General features: G+C 37.9%; 1 protein-coding gene across 1 annotated transcript in view; it reads left to right on the plus strand.

Moving 5' to 3' along the window:
• Positions 1-667: 667 nt before the first annotated feature.
• Positions 668-26961, plus strand: part of CRPPA (CDP-L-ribitol pyrophosphorylase A) — a gene marked incomplete at both ends in the record, with an annotated part of 103924 nt that continues 77630 nt past the window's right edge. Inside the window, 3 exons of the mRNA XM_079538723.1 lie at positions 668-828; positions 7615-7894; positions 25171-25320. Of these exons, the coding sequence (XP_079394849.1) occupies positions 668-828; positions 7615-7894; positions 25171-25320 (591 nt within the window). The remainder of the gene's footprint in view (positions 829-7614; positions 7895-25170; positions 25321-26961) is intronic.

Below are 26961 nucleotides of genomic sequence, written 5' to 3' on the forward strand. Positions count from 1 at the left end.
TGAAAAGCTGCCAGCAAGGCAGCACCTCAAAAATATGAAGGCTAGATCAAAACAGACATACAAACTCTGAAGCCTCTGGCTATTTTTAGTATTATCTGCATGTAAGACCGATGTTCTTTTTTTTTTTCCTGTCTATAACGTCTAAGCATAAGAGCTTGGTGCCCTGTGCTCATCCCCTGGAAGAAGCAGAGCTGGTCCACTGGGCTAGCAGAGACTTCCCGCCATCTGCAGCCGCTCCACCTAAGCCTGCGGGCGAGGCGCCTTCCTTGCAGCCAGCACCGCCCACCGGGGCCCGCCGCAGGTGGGAGCAGCCCGGCCGCGCATGCGCTGCGGGGAACTACCCGCTCACTGCGCATTTAAAGGGGCAACGGCAACTACCCCTGCTCTATGCTATTTGCACCCTTTCAGCGTGTCGGTGCGGGCGGGCGCATTTCCTTCTTTCCCTGTACCGAGCTTGAGATGCGCACTGTGGGGCCGCCTGGGCCCGCGGAGCCTCGCGTAACGCGGGGTGGGCGAGGAGTGGGGCCCGGTCGCCGCTGGAGGCGGGCGGGCGCGCGCTAGATTCTTTGGATTGCGGGCGTTGCGGACAAATAAACGACGCGGGCGGTCGCGCCGTGCCGGCCGAGCTCTGGCTGCTGGGGGGCGGGCGGAGGGGCGAGGAGCGGCGATGGAGCCCGGTGGCTGCGAGATCGGGCCCGCGGTGAAGGCGGTGGCGGCGGTGCTACCCGCGGGCGGGAGCGGTGAGCGCCTGGGCGGTGCCACCCCCAAGCAGTTCTGCACCGTGCAGGGGAGGCCGCTCGTCAGCTACACAGTGCGGGCCGTGGAGAGGTAATGAGGCAGGCGCAGCGCCGTCCCTTCCCGCTCCCAGCTGGCCTTCTCTTTCCTTCCCCCGCCTCCCTCTCTTCAGGCCTGAGCGCCGGCTCTTCCCGGCCTTCTGTGGGCAGCCGTGGGTGGCCGCACAGCCGGGTCTCACTGAGGTCTGCCCCTCGGAGGCTTTGCTTTTGCGTTTCGGTAGTGTCTGCCTCCCTCCTTGTCCTGCTAAAAGGCTCAGTAAATTATAGAGCGGCTGAAAGCACCCAGGCCGGCGTGCACGTGGCTGTTCGGAGCTGACGGCAGGCGGGCTCAGCTGAGGAGAGCTGTGTGCTTCCAAAGCCTGGTGAGGCCCCTGGACTGAAATCCAGTATGTCTTATGGTCCCCTGCATCATCACCTTGAAGCTGCACAGCGTTCTTCAGCTGCTGAAGCTTCTGTTTAATGCACATAGCCTTGGTGCTTGGCTTCTGCAACTGTATTGGCCAATTTGATGAGCTACAAACCTACTGTGGCACTTGGACGTAGTCTCGCTGCTTTCCAGCCTCAATGAGAGGTCTCGCCTGCTTCATCGATTGCAGGTGGGATCAGTGTAATCCAAAGGCCTTGAAAAATATCAAACTGGGACAAACTGACAAATAGACCACTGTCTGTATCACTGCACTTCACCACTGCATTCTGCGGTGCGATGCCCTGACCAGTAGGGACTGAACTGCATCTTTGGCAGTTATGGTTACCAGGCTTGAATTGGTACCCATAGCAGGAGGCTGCCTGTGTGACTTTTCTATGTTTACACTGGAGCAAATATTTCAAGCAATAGGATATCTTAGCAATCTGGTCTTACTTTAAAAAAAAATAAAATAAAATAAATGAAGACTGAGTTCTAGGCATGGGGTTGACAATTAATATATTGTTAAATGTTAACATAGTGTAAGTCACGTATCTAGAGTCATTTGAAACACTGCAGATAGTGGAGTGTCAGATGTATTTTGGATGTTTTGCAGTAACTTGTATAAAAACAAACCTTTTGTTTTTAGAAAGAAGAAATAGGGAGGAGGGGGAGGTGGTGAAAAGACATGGAATTGCTGACATCTCTCAAAGTTATGAACTTATGGAAGCTTGTGGAACATCAAAACTGGGACTTTTTTTTCCATTCCCACACAGGGAGGCTTCCCTCGGGTCACTTGTTACTTTATGAAAGAATATTGCTTGTTTTCTTTAATTTTCAATAGCACTCAGTCACAAAGCTAAACACATCAGAAAGCAAAACTTCCAGTCCAAAGCTTGTCACAGCTGTAGCTTCTGCCAAAATGTCATGGAAATCTGCAGAGAAGAATATCCTCTATTCTGGAGACCTGGAAAAGAGAACAGAGTGGTGTTTTGGGAAGTAAATGATATTCATAGGAAGATAAAACACTTATTAAAAAAAAAAAACCAAACCGGACCTTTTAGTTTCTTCTGCCAGTAAGCTCTGGGAAAATAACAATTCTTTGAGTAACAGTATTATAGTTATGTCCTGAAGCTGCAAAAAATTAGAGTGAATTCGAGTTGTACAGTCCAACCAGGAATGTGATCCAAACTTGATTGTGTGAGTAATAATGTAGTGCTTTCTCCTGGCTTTAAGTGTGTAGTAACTGGTAAGTAACTGGTAAGTAAGTGGTGCCAGTCCTGTCTCAGGCAGAGCTTTCTGCCGTCTCTGCACTGAATTAGAGTGTTGCCTGCTATGTGTGTGTATGGGGAGTTGGGAACAGATACAATCTGAAGCTTGGAGTGACTCATCTGCTCAGTTGTTTCTGACTGCAGAGGAGGTACTTCTTTGTTACTCTGTGAATGGAGCTCAAAAAAGTAACACTGAGGAACTGCAGTTTGTCACAAAACCTGGAAGAAGCAGATTTTGTGTGTTTAGCTTGATGCTGTCTCCTGCTGTCTATTGTTTACCTGCTGTAATTGGATAAATCATTTACTCATTAACATACAATAACTGTTTTTTGGGCTTCCACTTGTCTCAGCTACTGTAGCTCTTTTTAAGCATTTAAACAATGTACAGAAAGAAATACATGAGCAAACCAAGAGTTTGCAGCCGATTTTCATGCCCTTTTTAAAAATTATGAGAAAAAAGATTTTAACGCAGCTAAAAGGAGAGAGCATCTTCAGTATTGATGTAGAAAAACTGTCTGACAAGAGCAGACATGAATGAATAACTAAGTATTGCTTCCTGTTGTATAGAATCATGGAATGTAAAAGGTTGGCTTGCCAATAATAATCAAAGATAATGCCCTTAGGAAGAGGAGATGAGGAAAAAAAACTGTAAGGAGGAAGGGTTGTTTTTTATTAATTATACAGTGGCATTGGTAGGAAGGTAAGGTCCTGCTGGGGTTAAAAAGATCAAGTGTATTAGGGAAATGTCTATCTTTTTTTTTTTTCCCCATTGAATTTGTTTCTGCTTCTGTTGAACTATACCAGGCTTTTGCATGAAGTCCAACAGGACTGTAGTCTCCTTTCTGCTTCTGTATATATTCTTCCTTTGTTTTAATTTTTTTTGTGGATTTTTTTTTTGGAGTAGAACGTTCCCAATTCCTTTCCTAATGTAGGGAGGAATCTCAGCTCTGTGTGTGCACTATTGAGGAATTTTACTAAAGCTACAGAGAAGATAAAAAGAATGGGGTAAAGGTTGGTATAAAAATGTGGGACAAGTAAGCTGCTGTTATTCTTCATGTGCTCGTAATTCACCAGTCACTGGAAGTACAGTGAGAAGTTATGAAAGAGAAAAGCAGAGTTAGCATATTTACTGGCAGAATAAAAATTTTCCATAAGGGGTTCAGACAGCTTTGTTTGTTGCAGTGTAGTCTCATGGAGCAGGTGGCTTGATGTCAAAAAAACGTCACCTGAGGGAAGCTTCAAAATAATCACCTCTTCGGAAGTGTCTTCTACAGTTTGTTTGCCAAGTATTTTTTTTCTGCTTGGCTGGTGTATGCTCCCTGTCTCTCCAGGTCACACAACTGCATTTTTTGTTAAATATATCTGGCTTAATATAACTGTTTGTTCAAGTTACTCTTGAAATTGCTTATGATAGAAAAAATAATGATAGCAAATAGTCAAGTTATTTAAGCTCTTTGAAAACATGTCTTTGTCTTTCCTGGGCAATAAGGAATGCCAATTTAGTCCTTCAGGAAAAAGGTGGGTATCAACTTCATACAAGGTGCTTAAAATTTTCTTGAAACTTCTTGAAATGTCCATGAAACTTCTCATGCTTCAGAGTTCTTCCTGCTTCCATTTTGGACTGTAAAAATGCATATATTTTTCCTCTGTGAGTATAGTTATAATAAAATTTACAGAGATTTGGGGAAAAAAGGAAGAGAAAAAAGTGCTTTCATTCTTCATGTGTGTTCTGTTCCTCAAAGCTCTTTTTTTCATGTGATGCTTAAATAGTAAGATCAGCAGAAGTAACATAATAGTTGTCTTCTACATCTGAAGAGTTTTTATCGTGGTGAAAGATTGTATTCCAAGTCCTAGAACCATCTCAGCAGTGACTGCCTGGCTCTGGCCTTGTTTCTCTGCCACAGCTGCCCATATCATGAGATTTAGTGTGAAGTGAGTTGCTGCTGTCTGCAGTTGCAGAAAAGTTGAGGATTTAAGGCTCTTGGCACTGGTTTATATCTGAGTAAATTAATAAAGGGTTAAACCTCAAAGTCACATTTGTACCTGAGCCTGCTGCTTATAGAGTAACTCTGTGGATTGCTGCAAAACCATGTAATAGCTCAAACTGTTGCTGGGTTACGGAGCTCCTTTAGTTTGAGTTATACATCAGCTAGTATGAATACATGTCATTTGTAATTTACTGAAGCAATACCCCTAAGCAGCTAAGCAGTGACTGATCCTTTAGACTTCAGTAGGTGATGACCAGAAGGACAGTCTCAGGAGACAAACATAAGTCCTTTTTTGCTTCCATTTTTTTCTCCTTGTAATATTGAGGTCCTCTCGAGACAGTTGTAAAGTGGTTATGTCTGAAGTTGTTGCTTTTGTTTCATTTGATGAGATGCAGTTTTCCACTTTAAAAGTACAGCTTATGCTGTATGGAAGCATTACAGTCCTGTATTTGTTGTTTGTTAATGGGTACCTTATTTTGATCTTTTCCATGCCTTATGCTGATTGTCTTTAAAGATTGTTTTATCAGGCTGCAGGTTTTTTCATGGTTTTATATTATAGCTGTAAGACAGAAAAGGCATTTACCTTTTCAGTGGATTTTGAGCTTGTTATTTTAGTATGAAATCTTTATGAAGAGAATGGTGTGCAATTAATGGGAAGAAAGATCGCTTTGCTGTCAGATTGGTTCTGGACTGATGTCTTTCTACTTCATTAGGTCACTTTACAACATTTCCATAGGCATATCTTGACAGGTATAACCATCTTGGTGTGATACACAGTAATCATGCATGTTAAATTTCTAGCATATCTTACTGTACTGGTATGTTTCATGAATTCTGTAAGTCCATTTTGATGGGGCACTTTAGGCTTCAAAGCACAAACTGGTTTTCAGTCTAATCAATCCGGAGGATTCCTGTGTAGTTGTAGAGGAATATATTGCATCTCTAAATCCTAGATCTAATGATAGGGCATAAGTTCAGAATGAATTTGAGGACAGGCTTGGGTTTATAAATGTGTTTATGCAGACACAGGGTGGAGCTCTGACCGCATCCTGTCAGTTCCCAGTGTACTGTACCACTGAAGGCCTTGAGTCATTCCAGCCCCTCTGTGCACAGATAGATCTATCACAGGCTAGCCTCTCTAGCTCTCAGAAGATGCTATGTACTGCTCAGTTGCACTATAATCTGTTTTCTTTGAGTCCAGAATGGAAATGTCGGTGTCCTTCAGCCATCACTGGTGGATGTGCAGAATGCTTACTCTACTCTGTTGTTCTATGGCTGTTCTGCAAAGAGGAGTGCTCAGCTCTGATTTCTGCTTAGTGTGAAATCGCTCTTCTTGAGTTTGCTGTATTTAAATTCTCTATAGTCAAAAGACGAACTGAGATGAATTCAATTAGTCTGCCCTAGTCTGGAGTTGAAGTCATGCAGAAGTGTTAAATTTTGTGGCTCAGTGTGTAGGACTGTGCCAGTATTCATTTCAGAGAGTTGCAAACCTTTTGATGAACCTGTGGTGAGTGACAAGTCGAAATGAAACTTGAAACCATATGACTTTGTGTTTTACATTTACACAACTTCAATACTTAAGAAATGCTGAGAATATGTTGGTTTGGCTGTATTTTCTGCCTTTGTTATAATAGAAGAATGTAAGAACAAATACTTTTAAAAAAGTCTAACAACACTGAAGCTTATTTCATTTTTAGTAGTTATTTTAAAATTCATTAAAATAATTTTTCCTGGAATTCTATTATTCCCCCAAAAAAACCCACAAAATGTACAAAAGGTTGAAGATGCTGTGTTTCACTAATTCCAGGAAAGTGGTTTGTATCACAGATGACTTTGCTTTTGGAATAAAGGTAGTTCCTAGGTATTGCCTTCTTAGGCTTTATTGCAGAAAACAATGGATTGGGCATTTGTATTCCTAAAGAACAATACATTTTTCACTATTGTTAAATACTGCAAGTATTTAGTGCTTTAGTGCATCTTGTGTCTGTAAAATTAATCTCAATAGCTTTACTAGTTTTACTAGTAAGAATATATCATAACTGTTTCTCCTCCTTCGGAGCTGAACGTGTAGGCTCCCCATAAGTATTATAGGTAGTGAATTTCCTTGAAATCATTGTTCACCTGATGAATTTGTCAGTCATAATAGAAAAAAACAAAAACGAGCAAAAACTTACACTGTTCTCTGTGGAGAAAGAAATAATTTGAAATCCTTTTTTTGATGCCCTCTACATGTTATTTAATATATAAAAGAATCAAATAGCTGCATTTAAGTGGTGATATTTGCAGTATTTTGATGTAGGATATGATGCATGTGACTTTTCTTCGTATTCTTAGGTACTCTGACACAAGTGTGATCTCAGGCTAACTTCAGTAATGTTTGGTTTTAATCTTGTGGATTCTTCACTCCCCACACCTGTTTAAAGGGTAGGCTGATGCTATCATTAAGAACTTGATTTTAAAAACATGCTTTTATGTTATGGTAGTGGTATCTACCATAACTGTGTTCACATTTCAGTAGCTTTGTAGAGTGGAAGCCTTTGCACGTGTACATATTCTCAAGCTATCAGCGTGTTTTGTGTCAATACTCAAGTGTTATAATTTTTATTATTTGCAATCTATCTGTATTCTTGGTCAGTCCTGTCTTCATAGCGACCTTTGTTTCAGAGTTTTTCTTGAATCTCTTGCTTCCTTGCTCTTATTCAATTGTACATATGTACTCAACATTAGAACTGAGAATATTCCAAATCCCAGGATGTACCAGTTGATCCAAGGCTATATGTTAGAGGGATCTAAAGTAATAGACTGTAGCTGATTGTTTTAGAAGTACAACTTGAAGCTAGGAGTGAGGCTTGAATTAGAGCTTTTTTGAAGTCTTTTCAAAGAGTTGTCTGAAGTTTTTAATTTCTGCAAACTGCTTGTTGAAAGGAAGTCCTCCCCAGAATTCCACTTACTTTGGTTGACATCCATGTATCAGTGGAGATCCTCTCATGTAGTTCTCCTCTCTCTTAGGGGTTGTATGCTAATACATGAATAAATATGTACTTGAGAATATTGGCAGATTATTTAGCCAGCTTCAGTTTCTTCCAGTATGAATTTCTTTATCTCATAGAGATGTCTTCAGTCATTAATTCTCTCTGTTTTTATACTGTTTTTTCTAGGGTGAGCTGGATATCTGACATTATTGTGGTGGTCTCTCCTGAAAATATTGAAACAATGAAGTCTATCATTGAAAAATATGGCCACAAAAGAGTTACAGTTACAGAAGGAGGAACAACTCGTCACCGATCAATTTTCAATGGACTGAAATTATTTTCAGAGAATGAATTTTCGAACCATCTGCTCCAGAAACCAGAAGTAGTGATTATCCATGATGCTGTGAGACCATTTGTTGAAGAAGATATTCTTCTAAAAGTGGTGATGGCTGCTAAAGAACACGGGGTATGTACTATACAGCAAAGCAACTCTGCGAGGCTCTTACGTAATATACAGCAGAAACTCATGATAGTAAAACAAGGATTTCTCTTGGAATTGCATTAGTGTATTATGTACTATACATTTCAGATTCAGAATCCTTGTTATGCAGAGAAATGAGATAGGAAGGGGGTGACATTTTTGAATGCCTCAAAGATTACCTGTCATGGAAAAATAATTATTGTCATGGAGACTATTAGTAGGATAATAAATTAGTCAGTAACTTGTAGAAGTTGTATGTTATGCAAGTAGAATGGTCAAATTGTTAAAGGCATTACCAGCAAGTGGCCTAGTGAATTAACTGACTGAGGAAAACAGATAGATATAACTCATGATGTAGCCACAGCATTATTTATACAATTTATCAGCTGGCTGCATGGTTGAGTACAGAGAGTGGTGATCAATGGTTCAGTGTCTGAATGGAGATCAGTGATGAGGGGTGTTCCCCAATGGTTGATATGGGTGCCAATACACTTGAATATCTTCATCAATGATATTGATAGCAGGGTGTGCACCCTCAGCAAGTTTGCTGATGATGCCAAGCTGTGGGGTGCAGTTGACACCAGAGGGATGGGATGCTGTCCAGAGGGAGCTAGACAGGCTTGAGCAGTAAGTAAAACTCATGATGTTCAACAAATCCAAATGCAGATCTTGCACCTGGGTCACACCCAGAGAGTGAATGGTCAATGGATCAATGTCTGAATAGAGATCAGTGATGAGAGGTTTGCACTGGGACCAGTGCTCTGAAATATCTCCATCAATGACGTTGATAGTGGAATTGAGTGCCCCTTCAGGAAGTTTTTGTGTGTAACACCAAGCTGTGTGGTGCCTGAAGGACAGGAGGCCATTCAGAGAGACCTAGAAAGGTGCAGCAGAATGCTAAGTCATGACCTGAGCTGTGATTGAGCACCTGGTAGGAAGGCAGGCCCAGTGCAGGGGAGCTCAGGCGCATGCAGTGCACTTGAGTGACTGAAAGGGTGGAGCCAGGATCTGCTTCTTCCCAGACCTCAATTAAGAGTTGGCAGTGGAGGCAAGGGTATCTTGCTGGAGAGCCCTGCATGCCTAAGGCCTTCTGAAGGTAAGCAGCTTCTTTCATTTATTTCTGCATCCACAGCTGTTGCATTTGAGCAAACTTTCACTTGCTGCAACCTAGGACCTTGGTACTCTGCTGTCATTGCTGCACTTTCTTTCATGTTACAAAAGGCTCGAGCAGAGAAACTCATGAAGTTCAACAAAGCCTGGGTCTTACACCTGGGTTGTGGCAACACCCTACTATCAATTCTAGCTGGGGGACAAAAGGATAAAGCACAGCTTTGCCGAGAAGAGTGTAGAGGTACTGGTGGATGGTCAACTGAATGTGAGCCAGCAATGTGTCCTTGCAGCAAAAAAAGCTGATTGTATTCTGAGATGGATCAAAAGAAGCATGGCCAGCAGGTCGAGGGAGGTGATGCTGTCCCTCTGCCCTGCACTGGTGAGATCTCACCTAGAGTACTGTGGCCAAATGTGGAGCCCTTGGTACAGGGAAGGACTTGTTGGAGTGCATCCAGAGGAGGGCCACAGAAATGATCCAAGGGGTGGAACAACTCTCCCACAAAGACAGGCTGAGACAGCTGAGGCTTTTCAGCCTGGAGAAGAGAAGGCTTCAGGGAGACCTGATCATGACCTTTCAATATCTGCAGGGGGGCTATGAGAAAGAAGGGGGCAGACTCTTTCACAAGGTCAGCTGTGGTGGGGCAAGGGGAAATGATTTCAAACTAAAATGGGAGATTTAGATTGTATGTAAGGAAGAAGGTTTTTTTTTTTTTTTTTTTTTTTTTTTACAGTAAGTGAGTTTGAGGCACTGGAACAGGTTGCCCGGAGGTAGTGAAAGCCCCATCCGGGGAGATGTTCAAGGTCAGGCTCAACAGGGCACTGAGCAACCTAATCTAGCCGTAGGCGCCCCTGTGTGTGGCAGAGGAGTTAGACTAGATGACCTTTAAGTATCCCTTAGAACTGAAAAGATTTGTAATAAATAAATGAGGTAAAAGTGTTTGAGTATTAGAAAGGTATGAAAATCTACCATTGCTCATCTCTTTCAGGAAATGAAGTAAAACTTAAGTTGACAGATGATTTGCAACATTGGCAGTACAGTTTTTCTGAAAGTTCATGGGAAAAAGGGAAAACACAGTAAAAGGGAAAAGTTCACAGTAAAAAGGGAATGTAACACTTGTTAAAATATTTATTATGATAATTAAATTATGTAAGGACTCACAGAACATTGTTAAAAATCTAAATATATTTTGTTTGCAGTTGTTTTGTGCTTTTGTAAGTTGGCTTCTTTAGAAATATAAATAAAAATAGAAAAGTTTTCAGTGATGTAGAGTGTAAGTTTCCAGTCATTGAAATTTTAATTCTGGTAGAATCTTAACAAGGTTTTTGACCTTTCTCATTTAGCACAGAATAGCTTTCCAGAATTATCTGCCCAAGACTATATAATCCATAAATCCCCTTTGTAAATCTGTTTTAAGTGAGATTCTTGAGTAGTGGAAGAATGGGTTAATTTTACTGATGATTAGTTGAAATGAGAGTAACTGTTTTTTGAGTGTGTGTGTGTGTGTGTGTGTGTTTAGGTGCCTACATGAATGTATGGTATGTGGTATCCCATTGAGCATTGTGGTTTTTTTAAAACTTCTTAGAGGAAACTGTAAAAATATACATGTTTGATTTTTCTTGAACTTGTAATTTTAATGTAATATTTTTCCCTGTTTTTGTTCTTAATTGGGTATAAGATATTTTTAGTAAAACAATAGGGAATCAAGGCAATCTCAGTTGACATTCTCAAGGCAGTATATTTTAGTACATCTGAACTTCTGACTAATAAATATTTCTTCATCCAGATTGCTGAGGCATCACTTATCTAATGAAAGTGTTCTTATGCATTTTTCTTAATGTTTTCCATTTTACAGTGTTAGGAATGTGTGTAGTGTTTATTGGCTCTGCTGTGGATTCCTGTACTGGCTTAGAGTCACTGTATGCAGTGAAGGTAGGCATTTGGAGAACTGGACTACATAATTTGTTAGCTGCTGATGTTACCCCATAGCGAAATTGAGTCAGTGAGCATGAGGAGAACTTCATCTTATGGAAAAAAAAAAAAAAAATACAAAAATACAAAAACAAAAGGCAAAGCTTCCCATCAGAAAAGTGAGGTGGTTATCTTTACTTGACAAGTATAGAGTTTTGTAGAGTTACGTGACTGGAAAGCTAAGATTCTTTCTCCAAACTTCCATGCGTTGTTCTGAATATCAGAAAGATTTTGATGAAGGGAAGCTAGCATCTTAAATTATTTCTGTAATCAAATTCTTTGCATGTGTAGAAGAGGATAAATTTCTCAACCTTTCGGTACAAAAAAGTAATTACTTCCTTTTCTTTATGTAGAAAGGTACAAAACCTGGCAGAAGCATCATATTAAATCACCAGTGTAATCACCAATCAGTGTAATAGGGATAATGCTGTATTGTTGTTCATCTGCATGCCATATAGATAACATAATTATGAGAAGCTTTAATGTTCTTGAAAATGGCAATTGATCAAGTAAATTATTGCACTTCTAGCTGCCAATTGTCAGACAAATAAATTGCTTTATTACTCTTACTAATCAGTTTGTTATTTGCCTGTAGGAATTCAAATGTGCAGCCTCTCAGAACTAATAAATTATGCCTTAAATAGCCCAAACAACTCCGCCATTATTTGAAAATATTACTTTGTAGCCAATTATATTCCATTTATGTTTTTGGGTAATTTTGTAATTTAAACTAAATGTTTCTAGAAAAAAATTCTTTATTGCAAGTAAAAATTGAGAAAAGTGGAATCATCAGAAGGCATTAGTCCAAAGCCTCTAGCAATATCTCATTGCCAGCATTGCATTTTAAACAACTGAAAAAAAAAAAGTGCTTACAGGAAAAAAAGAAGGCAGAAACTAACAGGAACCTGTCAATCATGCTATTGAAAGTGTTTTTTTTTTTTTTTTTTTTTTTTTTTAAAATGACTTAGTCAAAGACTGTATTTAACAAGCTATATTTGAAAGTATAGAAGTATAACTCACTTCTTTGAAAGAACTGAATCCAAATGACATTCTTAAAAGGTGAATTCTCAAAACTATTAAGTGTCCTTATTTTCAGATTTAGCAAGGGTCTGAACAAAGCATAAATGTCAGTACAAATGTATGGTGCTACTCAGTCTCATGGGCTCTCATTCACATTTACAGTCAGGTAATGTAAGTTCTTTGCATGGAGAATGCCACATATGTGCTCAGTGTCGTCTTGCCTCTGAGTTTAGTCACAGTGAGTGCTGTGGTTATCAGTCCTGATGTATTGGGAGACTGGAGTAGAAAATACACATGCTTGCCTTTCACCCAGTTAGACAGCAAAATAAAATTAGCATTAGCAGAGTATGGTGAAAGGCAAACCAAAAAACAGCTTTTTCTCCACCAAAAATAAAGGAGCATGTGAATAAGTAATGAGGCTGATCTAGTCTAGTATACTTACGTCAGTGGTGCACTGTTGGAGTAGTTCTGCTCTGTTCTTTCTTTGTTCTTTTAAAAGCAATCACCTTTTTGTTTTCTTGATATCTTCTCAGTATTCATCACGTATGAAATATTTTACACTTTATTTGTCTGTTTTGTAATCAGAGACTAGTTTTATCCACCTCTAAAGGCTGCATCAGTATCTGATGTATTGTGTTTGAATCATATTTACATACTTGGGCATCTGAAGTCATTGTCTATTGGTTTTATTTAATTTTCCTTGTACTTTGGAATCTCTTTCTGTCCTGTCAGGCACTTGTGCGAAAGGAGAGTCAAGAACTGATGACATCATGTTAACATTTATAAATGGTGGAGTGAGTTTAGGAACCTCTGACTTATGCCAGCGCAAAAATGTGTATTAATGAGTATTAGATATGTTATATAAAAATCTTAGAAGAAAACATCTTTTGAAAAGTTTAGCTATTGTGAACACCAAAATATGTTCAGTAGCCCTGAAACTTTTCTGAATGTACAAAAAAAATCAAGGCATAGTCTACTGGCACGTGTAAAGTTACTGGGTCTGACAGATTCAGTTGGCTTTATTTCCCTCAAGTCAGTGAGCTTTGGAAACCCGTTAGAGCAGGGCGTTGTGACTTTTTTAATATTTGAGAATCATGAATTAGCTGTCTGTGTATATGTAGTGAAATAAAGGACTTACATCCTGTCTTGTCTACAGATGGCCTTGTATCTTATCCCTCATACAATTCTTCCATCTCAGACAATCCAAAATATTGCTTAATTTTCAAGATATTTTTATGCTATGTATATTGTTTTCAATACATGTTTTTGTTTTCCTGTTCGGTTTAGTTAGTGATTGAGAGCAGCTTTCTGAGTTTGTTTTCCTCCTTGGAGATATTCAGAAGCTGTCTGGATAAACTCCCAGGCTGTAGGAACCCTGCTTGAGCAAGGGAGTTGGACCAGATGACCACCAGAGGTCCCCTCCAATCTCCAGCATTCTGTTAGTCCATGTTTTTGCAGTACATTGTTACACACTTTGATTTTCCAGAAACTAGCATTGGAATCTGATCCCTCTTCACAGGTATAAAAAAGGAACAAGGCATATTCTTTAACTGTCAAAATCTTTTAAGAAATGTGAGGATATGATGAGGCAAACACTGACTATAAAGATGTAATTTTCTGCCATGTCAATTGTGTAGGTTATTAGAAGATGCAGTTTATTGTTTAAGAAGATACTTACTTAGATATACTTTTATTTATTGGTTATATGTTTCCAAAAGACTTGAAATGGTTCTTTTAGGCTAAATCAAATATATAACAGCTTTCTTTAATATGTCCAGGTCTCTTTATTCAAGGAGAGCTTTCCTGCTGAAAGATGGACGTGTGTGAATGGATATAATCAATATGATTAAAATAAGTGAATTTTCTTAACACTGGAAGAATTGTGATTTGATTATAGAATAATCGACTGTTTCCAGATGTAAGACTCCTAGGTATGAACTTGCTCCTGCATCTGTGTGCGTTCATTTATTGTACAAAAATAATAAAAGATTTTGATACAACTGTAGAATATAAAGGAAGCCCTTTAGAGTGTATGTATCTATTTTATAGAAAAGAAATTTAGATTTGGGAAGCTGTTCTTCAGGTTCTAATGGAAAATGAGAATTAAATATTTCTCACCATTTAAAGGAATGAGTACTAGTAGTCAGAGGTGTTTCTGAGAGAAAGTGGCATATTTTTAGTTTGGGATTTACACATACTGAACACATAGAGCTATTGAAGATTGTATGGGGATGTTGGGCCATGGCCTGAACCACTGATTGATCACCTGAGGCAAGGAGTGGGTCAGCTGTGGGAGCACAGGTGAAGGCAAGGAAGGGGTGGAGCCTGGCTGCACCTCTCCTAGACCCCATTTAAATTCTGACTACCACTGGAGAAGGATCTCTTTATCTCTTTCTGGAGATCCCTGCTTTTTGGAGTTTTTCTGCTGTGAGCCTGGATACTCAGGTATGGGTAAACATTTCTTCCTTGATTGTTTCTTTTTCACCATGATAATCTTTCCAAGTATAACACCTGTTAAGTACCATCCTAACCATGCTACTCTTCCAACTGTACAAAGATATTTAAAGAGCAAGAACTTCACAACATCTTTGAGTACCCTGTACCAGTGCTGAGGCACCTGTGCAGTACAGTTGTGCTTCCTAATGTTTGGAATGTTTGGATGTGTTCCAGCATGGGGCTGCTGCCTCTTGTCTTGGCACTGGCACCATGGAAGAAAGCCTGGCTCTGTCTTCTGTCCATCCTCCATTCACGTTTTTATATAAATTGATGAGATTATCCTTGAGCCGTCCCTTCCTTAGGCAGTCCAGCTTTCTTAGATTTTCTGTGTAGGAAAGATGCTTCGGTACCTTAATAATCTCTGTGGCCTTTCTCTGGACCCTCCCCTATGCCCATTTCTCTCTTGTGCTAGGGGCCCAGAACTAACGCAGCACTTCAGATGTGGACTCAGCAGTCCTCAGTAGAGGGGAAGGATCACCTCTTGACTTCTGGCAGTACTCTCAATACATCCTGAGATACTGTTGGTTTTCTTTGCTGCCAGGGCACATTCCTAACTTTCATTCAACCTGGTGACCAACTTGGTCCTCTTCTGCAAAGCTGCTTTCCACCTGGGTGGCTCCTGCATGCCCTGGTTAGTGGGTTAGTTCCTTCTCAGGGGCAGAGCTTTTCACTTTTCCTTGAAGTTGAGTGCCCTCAGCAGAGGTGCAAGTGATATAAATTTAACTTTGTTAAAAGGCAGAATGTTTGAATTCCGAACTCCTACATTGTATCCTGTAAGTGATACAATGATGTGGAGCCACATCTTACAGTAGTCTTTATGGAATCACAATAGCCTCACAAGGGTAATGGGAGGCTTGAAATGATGATACAGTGTTTATGCTTAAGCTGTTTGGATTTTTTTTTTCCCTAGCTAGTCTTACTGTGGTTTTGCTGCTGTATGGAAAATAGTTCTATAATGTATTCTTTTTACAAGTATGTAGTAATGGATAACTATCAGAACCAACTAATGTTTCCATTGCTTTTGGCATTATTGGCCCCATAGGAAGTTAGAACTCAGTAAAGCTTTTATTTGTTTCTCTGTTGAATGGAGACTAATGTATTGTTAGCAAATTACTTCAAGTCTTTGTCCTAGCAGACTGTAGTGTTTGGCAGTGGGAAAGCACTGGTAAGGAGAGAAACAACTGTCATTTCCCAGTTGCAATTTCAATGGCTTAGATGAGTCATTGCATTCATTAAGAAAAGTGCAACTGAACTGACTGAAATACATGAATCATAGTCAGGAGTATAAATTGCAACCTCCCCTTCTTTGTTACACTTCTTCATTGTACTAACAGAGCCAGAATAACTGTGCCTAATATTTAATCTTTTTTAAAAAGGTGATTTAATCCCACAGTTTTTAGCTTCTGGAAGACTACAGTAATTTTTACTTTTAGATAAAGTTATCCTGGAAATAAACTTCAAGCTTTCAAGTAACTTTCTCTACTAAAGTAGTTGCTGAGATCATGTTCACATGACATCCTTTAACGTCTACCTCCTTTACATTTAGAGTTACTGTTTATGTGCCACTATTACTATCTGAGACTAAGGAAAACTGGCAGGAATGGATCTCAAGTGTCTATAGATTGTGAGCAGGGGAATCTCAACTGGTCAATTATGCATGAGGAGCTGAATTGAGGCCTCCTCTGAATTTCTCTTAGCAGAGACTGCCAAGAGCTTAGCATAGGAATAGACTTGGATGTTTGGTTAGTGAGCTGCTGTTTATGAAGAGAGTATGGATGTTTTGTGGCTGCTGAAAAAAATGAAAATTGGAGCATATAACAGTATAATAACTGTTCATTATAAATTGCTGTAGATGAACTGTTTGCTTTTTATAGTAGCGTTTATAATTCTGTTCAATTGACTGCAGTGTAAACAAGAAAAAGTTTGCTAGTGGTGAATTAGTTACAACTTAGAACCCTTACATGGCCCACTTTAAAATAACATGCAAAATGAGTTTCTGTAAAACTGAACAGAGTAGAAGGTGGAATGTACACTTTCTTTTTTCCTCAGAAGGGGCACACTCAATCCCTATATAGTGAGACTGCAAAAGATATATGTAAGAGTAAATGGAGAGGATAAAGTAAAAAGTAATAATCATTGCTCTTTATTCTTGCCTATCACTTATGACCATTTGAATTGATTGTTTTACCTTATTCCTTGAGGAGCCTGGAGTCTTATTATAGATGGGATAATCTGACATCTTGAGGTTTGCATAGTGAAATCTTATACTAGGGGGTTGCCATTCAGATACAAAATGAAAATTATGGCTTCTTAATCTATTAGTGTAATTTTTAGTAAGAAAAAAAAGTCAACTCATTCACTTCACAACTATTTCATTTAAGAAATTCACATAAGATTGAAAATGTAATAGAACAATAATAAATAGGAAACTGATCTAATCCTTTCATATGAATCTTTGAGTATGTATTGAATGGAAGAAATAATTCCATTAAGTATAGATTCATCCATAGGCCCATTTTAAATGCAAGACGTCTTCATAAAGCTGTCTAGGTTATTTAAGATCATTTTATTTTACCATAAATGTGTAAATATTAATTCATTTTTTCACTAAAGCAACATAGGACATCTCTTTCTATATTTTAAAGATTTATCTATTTATATATTTCATATACGTATTATTCATATGCTTTTATATGTGAATTGCACTCACTAGTGCTGAAAATGAAGAATTTGAAGAGTGTATGTTGTGGCAGAATTATTTAAATCTATAGTTGCCATATCATAGAATCATTAAGGTTGGAAAAGGCCACTAAGATCCAAGTCCAAGCATCACGATTAGCAAAAGGAAATACCAAATTTAGTGTAAAACTAGCCAAATGGTTATATGGCATAATTAAATAATGATCCTTTCTGTTTGTTTCTGTACTGTTTGAGGTGTTTCTGTTGATTTAATAATAAAATCAGTGTTCTAAATCACTGTTATCTTTCATTCTGCATAAGCTAGATTAAGGGTTAGGAAATGTCAGGTATTTATTTTATGATGGTTCTGGGAATTGTCCGCTAGGAGGTATTCTGATTGGAGCTTCTGTTTTATCAGCATATCAATTTTATCAGTCTTTTGGGGTCTGTCTTGCCTAAATGATCTGTAATTGTCCTCTTTGTATCATAAAAATAAGCACTTTAAAAAAGATCATTCTGGCCACTTACGTGTGCCAGAATCTGAAAGAGATTCTCAGCCATATTTCTCCTGATAAGGATTAGGCGTGCTCACCTCTCCAGATTTTTGTTTTTCACCAAATACTGAGGTTTTTATCCAAAAGTCCCCAGCTGCATTTTTGTCCAAGTTCAATATCTGGATGGTTGATACAAGGGCAATATCTGCCTTGTGTATTAAACAAAGTTTCTGAAAGTCAAGATGACCTGTTTCATGTGCTGTCAGAGTTTCCTGGACTAGTTCTGTGGTTATCCTTCTGTTTCCAAGAAATGGTGTAATTTCAGTAGGATATTCCCCTTGTTCTGTCTTTTTGAAGGGAATCTCTTTGATGTTCTTTCAGAAATCTTACTTTTCCTCCAGAATAATGTTTGGAATTTAGCATGTTGTTGATTAGATAAAGCAATATTTACTGACACTTGTAAAAGTAAATGCTTTAAATATGAAAGAATGGAAATTAACATGTGCAATCTTAATTCCTGAGGAACAATTTCAGCTATCAATAATCTTTTTTTTTCTTTTAAAAAAATCTAATTGTGGCTCCGACATGTCCTGATAAACATGTACTATTCCCAGTTGCTGAGATAACACGTACTGATAAAGGTGACCTCATTAGGAGAAATGTTTTCTTTTTCTTAAGGAGGGTCATAAATATATATTACATTTGTTTAAGGAATCCTGTCTCTTTGAAGTCAGTTCAATGTACAATATAGTGTCAGCTCATTAACATTGGTTTAAAGTATATATTAAATTTCCGATTAAACATCCCATCTTTTGCAGCTAGGAATAAACACAATTATAACTTCTTCCTTCCTGGTGTTGGTTTAAGATTAAGTCTCCAAATTTAGTGAGTTCTGCTGTTATTCCTAGCCAGCTGCATAAACAGGCTTTAAGGAAATTAAGTGAAATTTAGCATATGAGCCCTTTTCATAGTGTTTAACACACATGTTCAAATTAGCTTTCTTTTTGTCTGTCTGATGATTAAGTTTAGTATCTGTGTTACACCAGGCTTGTTTAGCATTTCAACCAGTGCTGTCCTTAGGCAATTAAAATCTGCCAGTACAAACACTGAGGCGACTGGAATTGGTCTGTTTGGTTATACTATCTGCACTGAAAGAACTTCAGGATACGTCTCCTTAAGGAGAATCAAAGAGATGGTGTGGTCATGCGAACTTCAGTTTTAATTTTTTTTTCAATAAAATTCTAAATAAAGTAATTAAGATTTACTCTTGCTCTCTTATAACCCAGCAAGCATTGGTCTCTAATGGGTGTGCAACCAAAATTATGAATTGTGCTAGTTGATTGAATTCCTGTCCCAACTGCAGAACTGCCACATGAAATTTTTATTTTACATAGTGAAGTCTGAGTGTGTTTGTTATTATGATAGACCCTGAACCTCTGTTTCCTAATGATAATGAGTACTTCTGTGCTTTTTGTGATCTCGTATTCTTTACTCTGTTATCTTAGATGTACTATAGTCTTGTCTTCATGCCACATCTTGCACTTAAAGGAAGAGTGTGCAGCTGAGGTACTGTTTTATGGGGATCTTCCTAATATGATGTTAATAGGAGTGTGTTTTTTGATCGAATTCATGCAGCAAGACTGCTGCCTTGTCTTGCTGTGCAGCAATTAATTGGGTGCAGAATGAGGCTCAGAACTGTGGGTACTGGGTGCAGACTTGTTCAAGCCCAAACCAGCCCAACTTCCAAACTTTTTACAAAACTTGTTCAAGTTTTCAAAAACTGTATGGGTATAGCTAAACCATAGTTTGCAGCTGTTCTTCCATATAGGGCTGGTAACTTATCATTTGTGTCATTAGTTTGTCCAGTCCTTGTTATCCAAATAGAATTTTTGTGTCAGGTAGGATAAGTAGAGTGGATATGAAGAAATATTCTGTCTTCCATCTCTGCTGTGGACTCAAAAGGTTTCCTATAGATTACAACTTTTAGTAATAGAGAAGGTGAAGTGTAGCTCTAGACAACAGCTGGATATAAATTGTAGATAAGGAAAAAATAATGTGGTGTTTTATTTCTGTGAACTACTTTGAATGGACATTGGAAAAAACTTTAGATAATTCTGTGATTTTGTTTTATTAGATACTTCCCACTTCCGTTTTACAGTATAAAAATGTGAAAAGGGCCACTTAAATATGTGGAATATTTTAATCTTATAACTGAGTCTTTATTTTTCTTTGAAGGTTTCGTTTGATAAATTTGAAATGGTAATTTTTTTTAGTTAAGAAACTCTGCTAATTTGAGTGGCAATTACTGAAGATGGCTGAAGCATGTTCATTACAATAGGTACAATCAGCTTGACTGCAGATGTCTGAATAGAAGTGCATGTTTCTATCTGTTTCATGCATCACAAATAATGTTTATTTCTGTTTTTTTTTTTTCATATTGTAGATGGCTGTGAATGCCCTTCATGGCAAGTAATTAGATTTGTGTATAAGAATACTAGCTCTGTAGTAACATGTGGAAATGGTTTGATGGAAGAAAGTGAGAGGAAATTAATCATAGTTGTTCTGAGCTTCTTTTGCTGGTTCATAGCCAGACCTAACTTAGACTGGAATTCGTAAGGAGATGGTCGCGTTTTGGTAACACATAAATAATCTTTCATTGAATAAGGAACACTCCAGGATATATTTTTAAACTATTAGATGCCTCACTTGTACAAGTTTGCATAGATTGTTATTTGTTGTTGTTATCATGTTGTTATAGTGTTTTAATCCTAACCTTGTCTTTATGGAAGAGTAAGATAGAATTGTGTGCTTACCAAATTCACATTTACATAATTGACTTTAATGAAGTTCCCAAATGCACATATTTGTCCTACTAAGTGTGACTAACCCTGCAATCTTCAGCGTGTAGTTTCAAAGAAATCAGCTACCTTGAAATGATGAAAACATATTTCTAAGTCCAGTGTATATACACAAGACATTTATTTTTAGTAAGGCAGTGTGATTAAATCCTTTGATTTAGTCTTAGTTCAGTGCCATTTTGTTTGCCATGACAACTTTGATTAAAGAATTAGAATTCAGAAATACGAGCATTGGAAAACTGTAAAAACATCAGAATGGGATACTCTTTTAAGGATGGCACTTGTAAGCTTTGTAGGTATATGATACCAGGTATGTTTGTAAGCAATTTGAAAACATTAAATCTAATTCTATCTAGGATGTACATGTCTTTTATACTACTAGGCAGCTGGGGAGGTGGAAAGCAGACAAAAATGATCTGCAGTGGAGAGAGAAGCTATGAATGGAGAAGTCGTGGTAGAGTAATTCAGAAGTAGAAGGGAATCATACTGGAGGATTGGGAGAGTGAAAATTTTGGACTAACTTCTGAAGGTCTAAGGCTGTGATTCCTTCTCACTTAAAGTTTAGGGTTCAATTGGCCATGTAAGTGAAATCTGTGGGTCGGCATTAACATTTCGGGTCAGCCGGGGACAGGGGCGTGCAAAGGCATAGCATTCTTCTTTTGCGTATGTCACCCTGCAGTACCTGTGGTCTGACTTTGTTGCCCCACTGCTGTAACATAAAATTATTTGCTGTTGTGGTATTTTTTTGGTAAGGATTTTGTGCCATTAGGTGGTTTTTGTTTTTCTGGCTTCCTAGTTCGCATAATTAACTTAATGAGTTTTGGAATTATTTTGTCTTGTTCTATTTTGTCTCTTGTTGCCAAAAAGGAATAGAAAAGTGATGCGAGTGTGTTGCTTTCCATGCTGTTTTGGAGCTTCTGACTGATAACTTTTTCTTGGCAAGCTGTATTGTGGATGTGGAGTGTTACTCTTTATTGAATGCAGTAAATCAGGAATATTTGTAACTTGGACAATTTCTTGCATGTTATAAGCTCCACGTGCCCCATCCCAGACAGGCCTTCTTGAAATTTTAGAGGGTTCTGATTTATTTTTTTTTTTAGGTGGCATGAGTATTGTCAGTTTTTATAACTATTCAAGAAGTTGTGTTGTGTTAGCTAAGTTACTATTGTGTGTGTAGGCTTCTGTGGCCTGAACATTCATAGTTTATTTTGTAATAAGAGGTATCATGAATACTGCTTGGATTTTACTGTCCTTTAATTGTCTGATCCCTAATCTCACTGGGTAAATAGTTGCTGGTTGCATCCTTCTAAATCATCTGTTTAGAATAAAAGTATGATAAAAAATGGGAAGGATACAGTGCTGCTGCAAAGTGCAAAGGTGGACTACTATGCTTTGAATCTACTGAAAATGCTGAATGTACTATGCCCTTCATTCTATACCTTTTTTACAAGGTATAAGGTATTATAATATATATAATATATACAATAAGGTATTATAGAATACAGTCAAGATTTAAAGAATTTGTGGTGATATGTAGTTACGCTGTATGTAATTAAGCAAAAAGCTGGATACAAATGGAGAACTTGTTCATGAATGTTTTTCATTTGTGCTGTTTAAGTTATAAGAGACAACTTGTGTTTCTCTAACTATCTGAAGATGAGTTCAGTTTTCAGCAGGTGCATGAAAGAGCTTGCTTCTGGGAGAAACTGTTTCATCACCTTCACTGAAGTAGATTGGTAGATTTGTATGCTGTGACACTTTAAAGTAGTTTTAAAGAAATAATTGAGTTAAAATGGATGTGGATTTATTGGTTTTTTTTTTTTTTCTCCCAGTATTTTGTCTTCAGGAAAATTAACCACTGACAGTATTTGTTTCAGCATCTCAATATTTGTTTCAGTGTCTCTTATGCTCAAAAGGATACTTCAGGAGCCTACTCAGATATTTTGATTCTTTAACAAATCTATATAACAAAATATATGGAGGAAGGAAGAAGTATATGCATTTCCTGTTCATGGCAGATCTAGTGCTTGACTTGCCTTTGAAGTGGAATGGCTCAAAGGCTGTGAAGTGGATGTTTAAAGAAATTGTTTAGTTGTCCATTAACTATCCACTTCATATTTAGGAACTGCGTACGATGCATTTTATGTATGATCCACTTGAGGTCTGGGTCAAAATGATAAGAAACTGGAAGATGACGTCTCTATATAAGGTAATGATAGTGTTAAGACTCAAACACTTCAGATTCAGAGGGTTTTATGGTAGGCTAATTCTGAGTTTAAAAAAGATATGTAAAACTATCGTGCCATATTAAGTATTTTAATTTTAAATAAGGCCAGATCTTTTGGGTTATGTTTGGGTTTTTTGAATAGTTGTTTTTTTTTTTTTAAATTCATGTCTGAACCCCTTATCTGAGAGCTGCACCAAGTATCTGTACAGTCTTGACATAAATAGCAAGTCAGAGCCTCTCAAATGAGAACAAATAGAATTCACATTTAGTGTATATACTCTTTTTACTAACATAAAGAGTTCTGCTGTTATGGATTTATAACTGAAAAATCAGCATGGAAAGTCCTCAGAATAAAATATTTGGTATCGTAACTGAATGGGTGTAGGCTTCTGTATGGTTGTGCTTCACTTGGATCCCACAGTTATAAAGGGCAAAAGGTCCTTCAAGTACAAAAATACTTGGCTATGATATATTCTGATGTTTGGTTTTCTGAAAAATGTTATCTACAGCCTTTCCCCTGTTCCACTCATCGAAGGAATGCTAGGAGTACAATTCAGAAAAGGCTCTGTGCTGAGTAGGGAGGACCCTTGATTTGACCAGAAGGAAATACTGCATGTATTTTAATTTTTGTTCCTCTTTGGTCTGTGTATGAGAACAAAATTCATAATTCTGCTGTTTTTAGTGCCAAATATTATGCTTTCACCATGAATGAATATACCTAAGAGCCAATTTTGGAACCTGAAATATGTGTGATGAGTCCTCTGTAAGCCAAGGTGGGTTTGGCAGCTGTGTCAGCATATACCAGCTGGTGAATGTTGCCAGAAGTATTGCAGATGCAGGACTTGCTGTGCCAGGGACTCAACTCTCTTGTCCCATATGAAAATTATGCGAGGCATACATAAGCTAGATTTCCCCTTGCTCTGCTCTTTTTTCTCCCATTACGAAAATGGCCTTATGAACAACTATTATGTGTCACTGAAATTATAAATTCAGCAGTGTGGGTTGAGGGTCACAGCGTCTGGTTGAGGGACCGCGTGCATGTGTGCTGAGGAAGAGGAAGGACGATGCAAGTAGGTGAGCCAGTACTGAGGACAACAAAGTTAGTCATAAATCTTATTCTTTGTATTAAACTTCATGTTTTCAGTCAGTGTCAGGGATGGTTTGAGACGGCCTGTGGCAGAAAACAAATGGAAGGCAGCTGAGAAACCCTCACACTGACACATTGGATTCAGTTCTGGGGTAACATAAAGCAAAATTGCAATTGTTAAAAAAGTTCCATTTGTTAAAACTTAAGTTTTGTAAAGCATCTCAAGTATTTGAAAGTTAATTGGAGGCTTTAAAAAATGACATGTTTGGATTTATTAGAAGTGAGATCTTCCTGAATCTTCTGGAAGAGCTAGGCCTAAGCAAAGCAGGAGATGTGGTTCATTGTTGTCACAAAGATAGAGACATTGATGAATTTTTATTGTGCAATAAACCAGATGTCAAGAAAACAATACATTTCAGAGTTCTTTTAAGAATATCGTTTTGAGTATTTCAATTTTATTTAGAATTGCAGTTTGTTTTTTTGTTCCTCAGAGTGCATGTTTCACTTGTGAGATTTAGTTATGCAAGTCACATTGTATTCTGTTGGCCTGTTTTATGCTTAAAATGCAACATGACATGATTGTTAAAAACGGTAATAAAATATTGGATCAGCCTAAGAAATCCTTTTTCTAACTGTTTTTCTGGAATGGTAACTGTTTCAGGAAAAAAAAAGAAGACGTAACTAATTACAGAAAAGCTGTGGCTAGCATGTTGCTATGTCTCTTTTCCCATGACCTTCTAATTTTATAACTTTTTTTGTGTGTGACCAATTAAAACATGATGGCAGAGCAAAATAACTTAATCCAAAAGCCCAGCAACTGAAGTGGGGAGGCAATAATTCAATGTGGAGGAACGAGCTCAATCTGAATTTTTTCTTGTAGCTTATATCTGAGCAGCTGAAACCTGTTAAAGCAATAGGTGTTATGGATTAAGGCCTTCCAAGTGTCTCCTGCTGTTTTAAATCTGAAGCAGATCAGGTGCACACTCACAGCAACCACCTGATATGCATGTAGAAGTAGATCTGAAAAAAGGACATCTCAGATCTGCACATGCTTACAATAGATGTTTCTGAAGGATATATAATTTTTTTTTTGTGCATGTGTGTCTCAAAAATTGGCCCTCATTATCTACTGAGTACGGTCCTCCATAGCTGTATTGATGTGAAAAGTCTCTTATAGAATAAATAGTATGACTTAAGTATTATGAGAAATGTAAGTAGAAAACTTCTTTTAAAACTTTGATTTTTTTTTTTGTCCTTTAGCAGTGACTATCTGATATACATTAGTGTTAACAGTTAGGTTTCTTTGTGTTTTGTTCTGTAGGCAGCAGGAGCAATTCGTCCTCTAGTTTCTACTGTTATTGCCTCTGCTGCAGATGGATGTTTAGACCACTCATTGGAACGTGCCAAGTACAGAGCAAGCGAAATGCCTCAGGCTTTTTTATTTGACATAATCTATCAAGCATACCAACAGGTAAGATTTTGAGTTTTCTTATTAGACGTTTTACCTTTATTGTAGCGTTTAAAAACAAACCAAAAAAAGTGATTCAGCATCTGTTTTGATCACATCAAATTATATTTGTATTGTTTATCTGTGGTATTTTTGGTGACAGTACTTTATCATTATCATATTTAAGTGTTTTGCAGTATTGAACTGAAAACTACAAGGTGGTAGGTGAAGGGTCTAAAGTCCCAGAAAGACTGATTAGGTTTTTGTTGCACATTTGATTACTTAAATGAGGATGCTAATGTGCTTAAAGTTGGGTATTTATTAGGTATGTTTTGTTGAAAGAGTTTCAAATAGATCTTTGTTTACATAGTGTAGTGATGGCGTTAGGTAAGAATATGATAAGATCCTAGTGATTTTAAAATATTTTGGATAATATTACCTTTGTATACCCAGGTAAATGGTTGAAGTGGTTTTTTATTTCTTATAATAAATGATCATATATATTTCAATTAGTGAAAATAATATTTTACATTGTTGTAATTATTCATTATTTTTCTAATACAGTATGTTAACTTCATCTTCACTTAAGAAAAATTTTGTGGGTCATGTAATAAACGCTGGCTTTTTTGCATTTATTCCCCTTGAAGAGTGCTTTCATTTGCCACACCCTGCATTCACAGTTTACTGGAAACACTCCAGGCTTTCGTCTCAGCATTCTACTTCCTTTTCATTCATCACCTTGTGGAAATTGCCTGTCCTCCAGGTATTTTCCAGATTGACTGGAAGCAGAGCATTTCTTCATTTGTCTCTTAGAAGGAATTATTTTTCACTCTGCTAATGCTGACAGTTATGCTTCCCATCAGTCTTTCATTTTTAGAGTAAACATGACCAAATTATTGATAGTCACCTTCAGAGAGTACACAGCTTTGAAGTCACCAAGAACAGAATGAATGCATGGACGAGCAATGAAGAATACTTTGAAATATTTGCAGAACTTCTGTGTCATACCCTGATTGTGTGACACCTGAAGCTATTCTTAAATGCTGAAGATGGAGTGTTGTCCAAGATGAAGAACTATTCAAATGATTGGACTACCTCCAGCTGTTTTGCTTCTAATGTGAGACAGGGAGATGTTCTTGGTGTACATGGCTTCTAAATGAAAGTCTCCAGCTTGAAAGTAGCGAGCAGTGTTAAATAGAACGCATATCAAGAGACAACAGTGAATATTGGTTATACAACCATTCCTTTCTTGTTTGTCTTTTCTCAAAAAAAAAAAAACCCTCTATTTTTTCCTACTGTTTGCTCTTAGTTTGCAGATACAGAAGAGCTGGCAAATACATAAGAAGCTTTTGCTTCTCAATGCCTTACTCAAAAGGCGACTATATTTGCAATCCCTATGCTCCTCTGAATAGTGCTGTCTTCTCACATATTAATTCCATCAGTTCTCTTTTTTGTATCCTTGCTCTTTCAAGGACAAGCCACCAAAGTTGTTAGCAAGCAACCGAGGCTATGGTTCCTTGTCCTCGATTCCCTTTGCATTGGCTAAATTCTGGTCATTAAAATGCTCTGTGCCTTGGAGCTCTGGGAAGGATAACACTTCGCTAAACCTCTCAACTCATATTGTTTGCTAATTATTTATGTTTCAATGGTGCCTAGCTGTCCAAC

The sequence above is a fragment of the Tetrao urogallus genome, assembly GCF_951394365.1.
Source record: "Tetrao urogallus genome assembly, chromosome: 7".
Lineage (NCBI taxonomy): Eukaryota > Metazoa > Chordata > Aves > Galliformes > Phasianidae > Tetrao > Tetrao urogallus.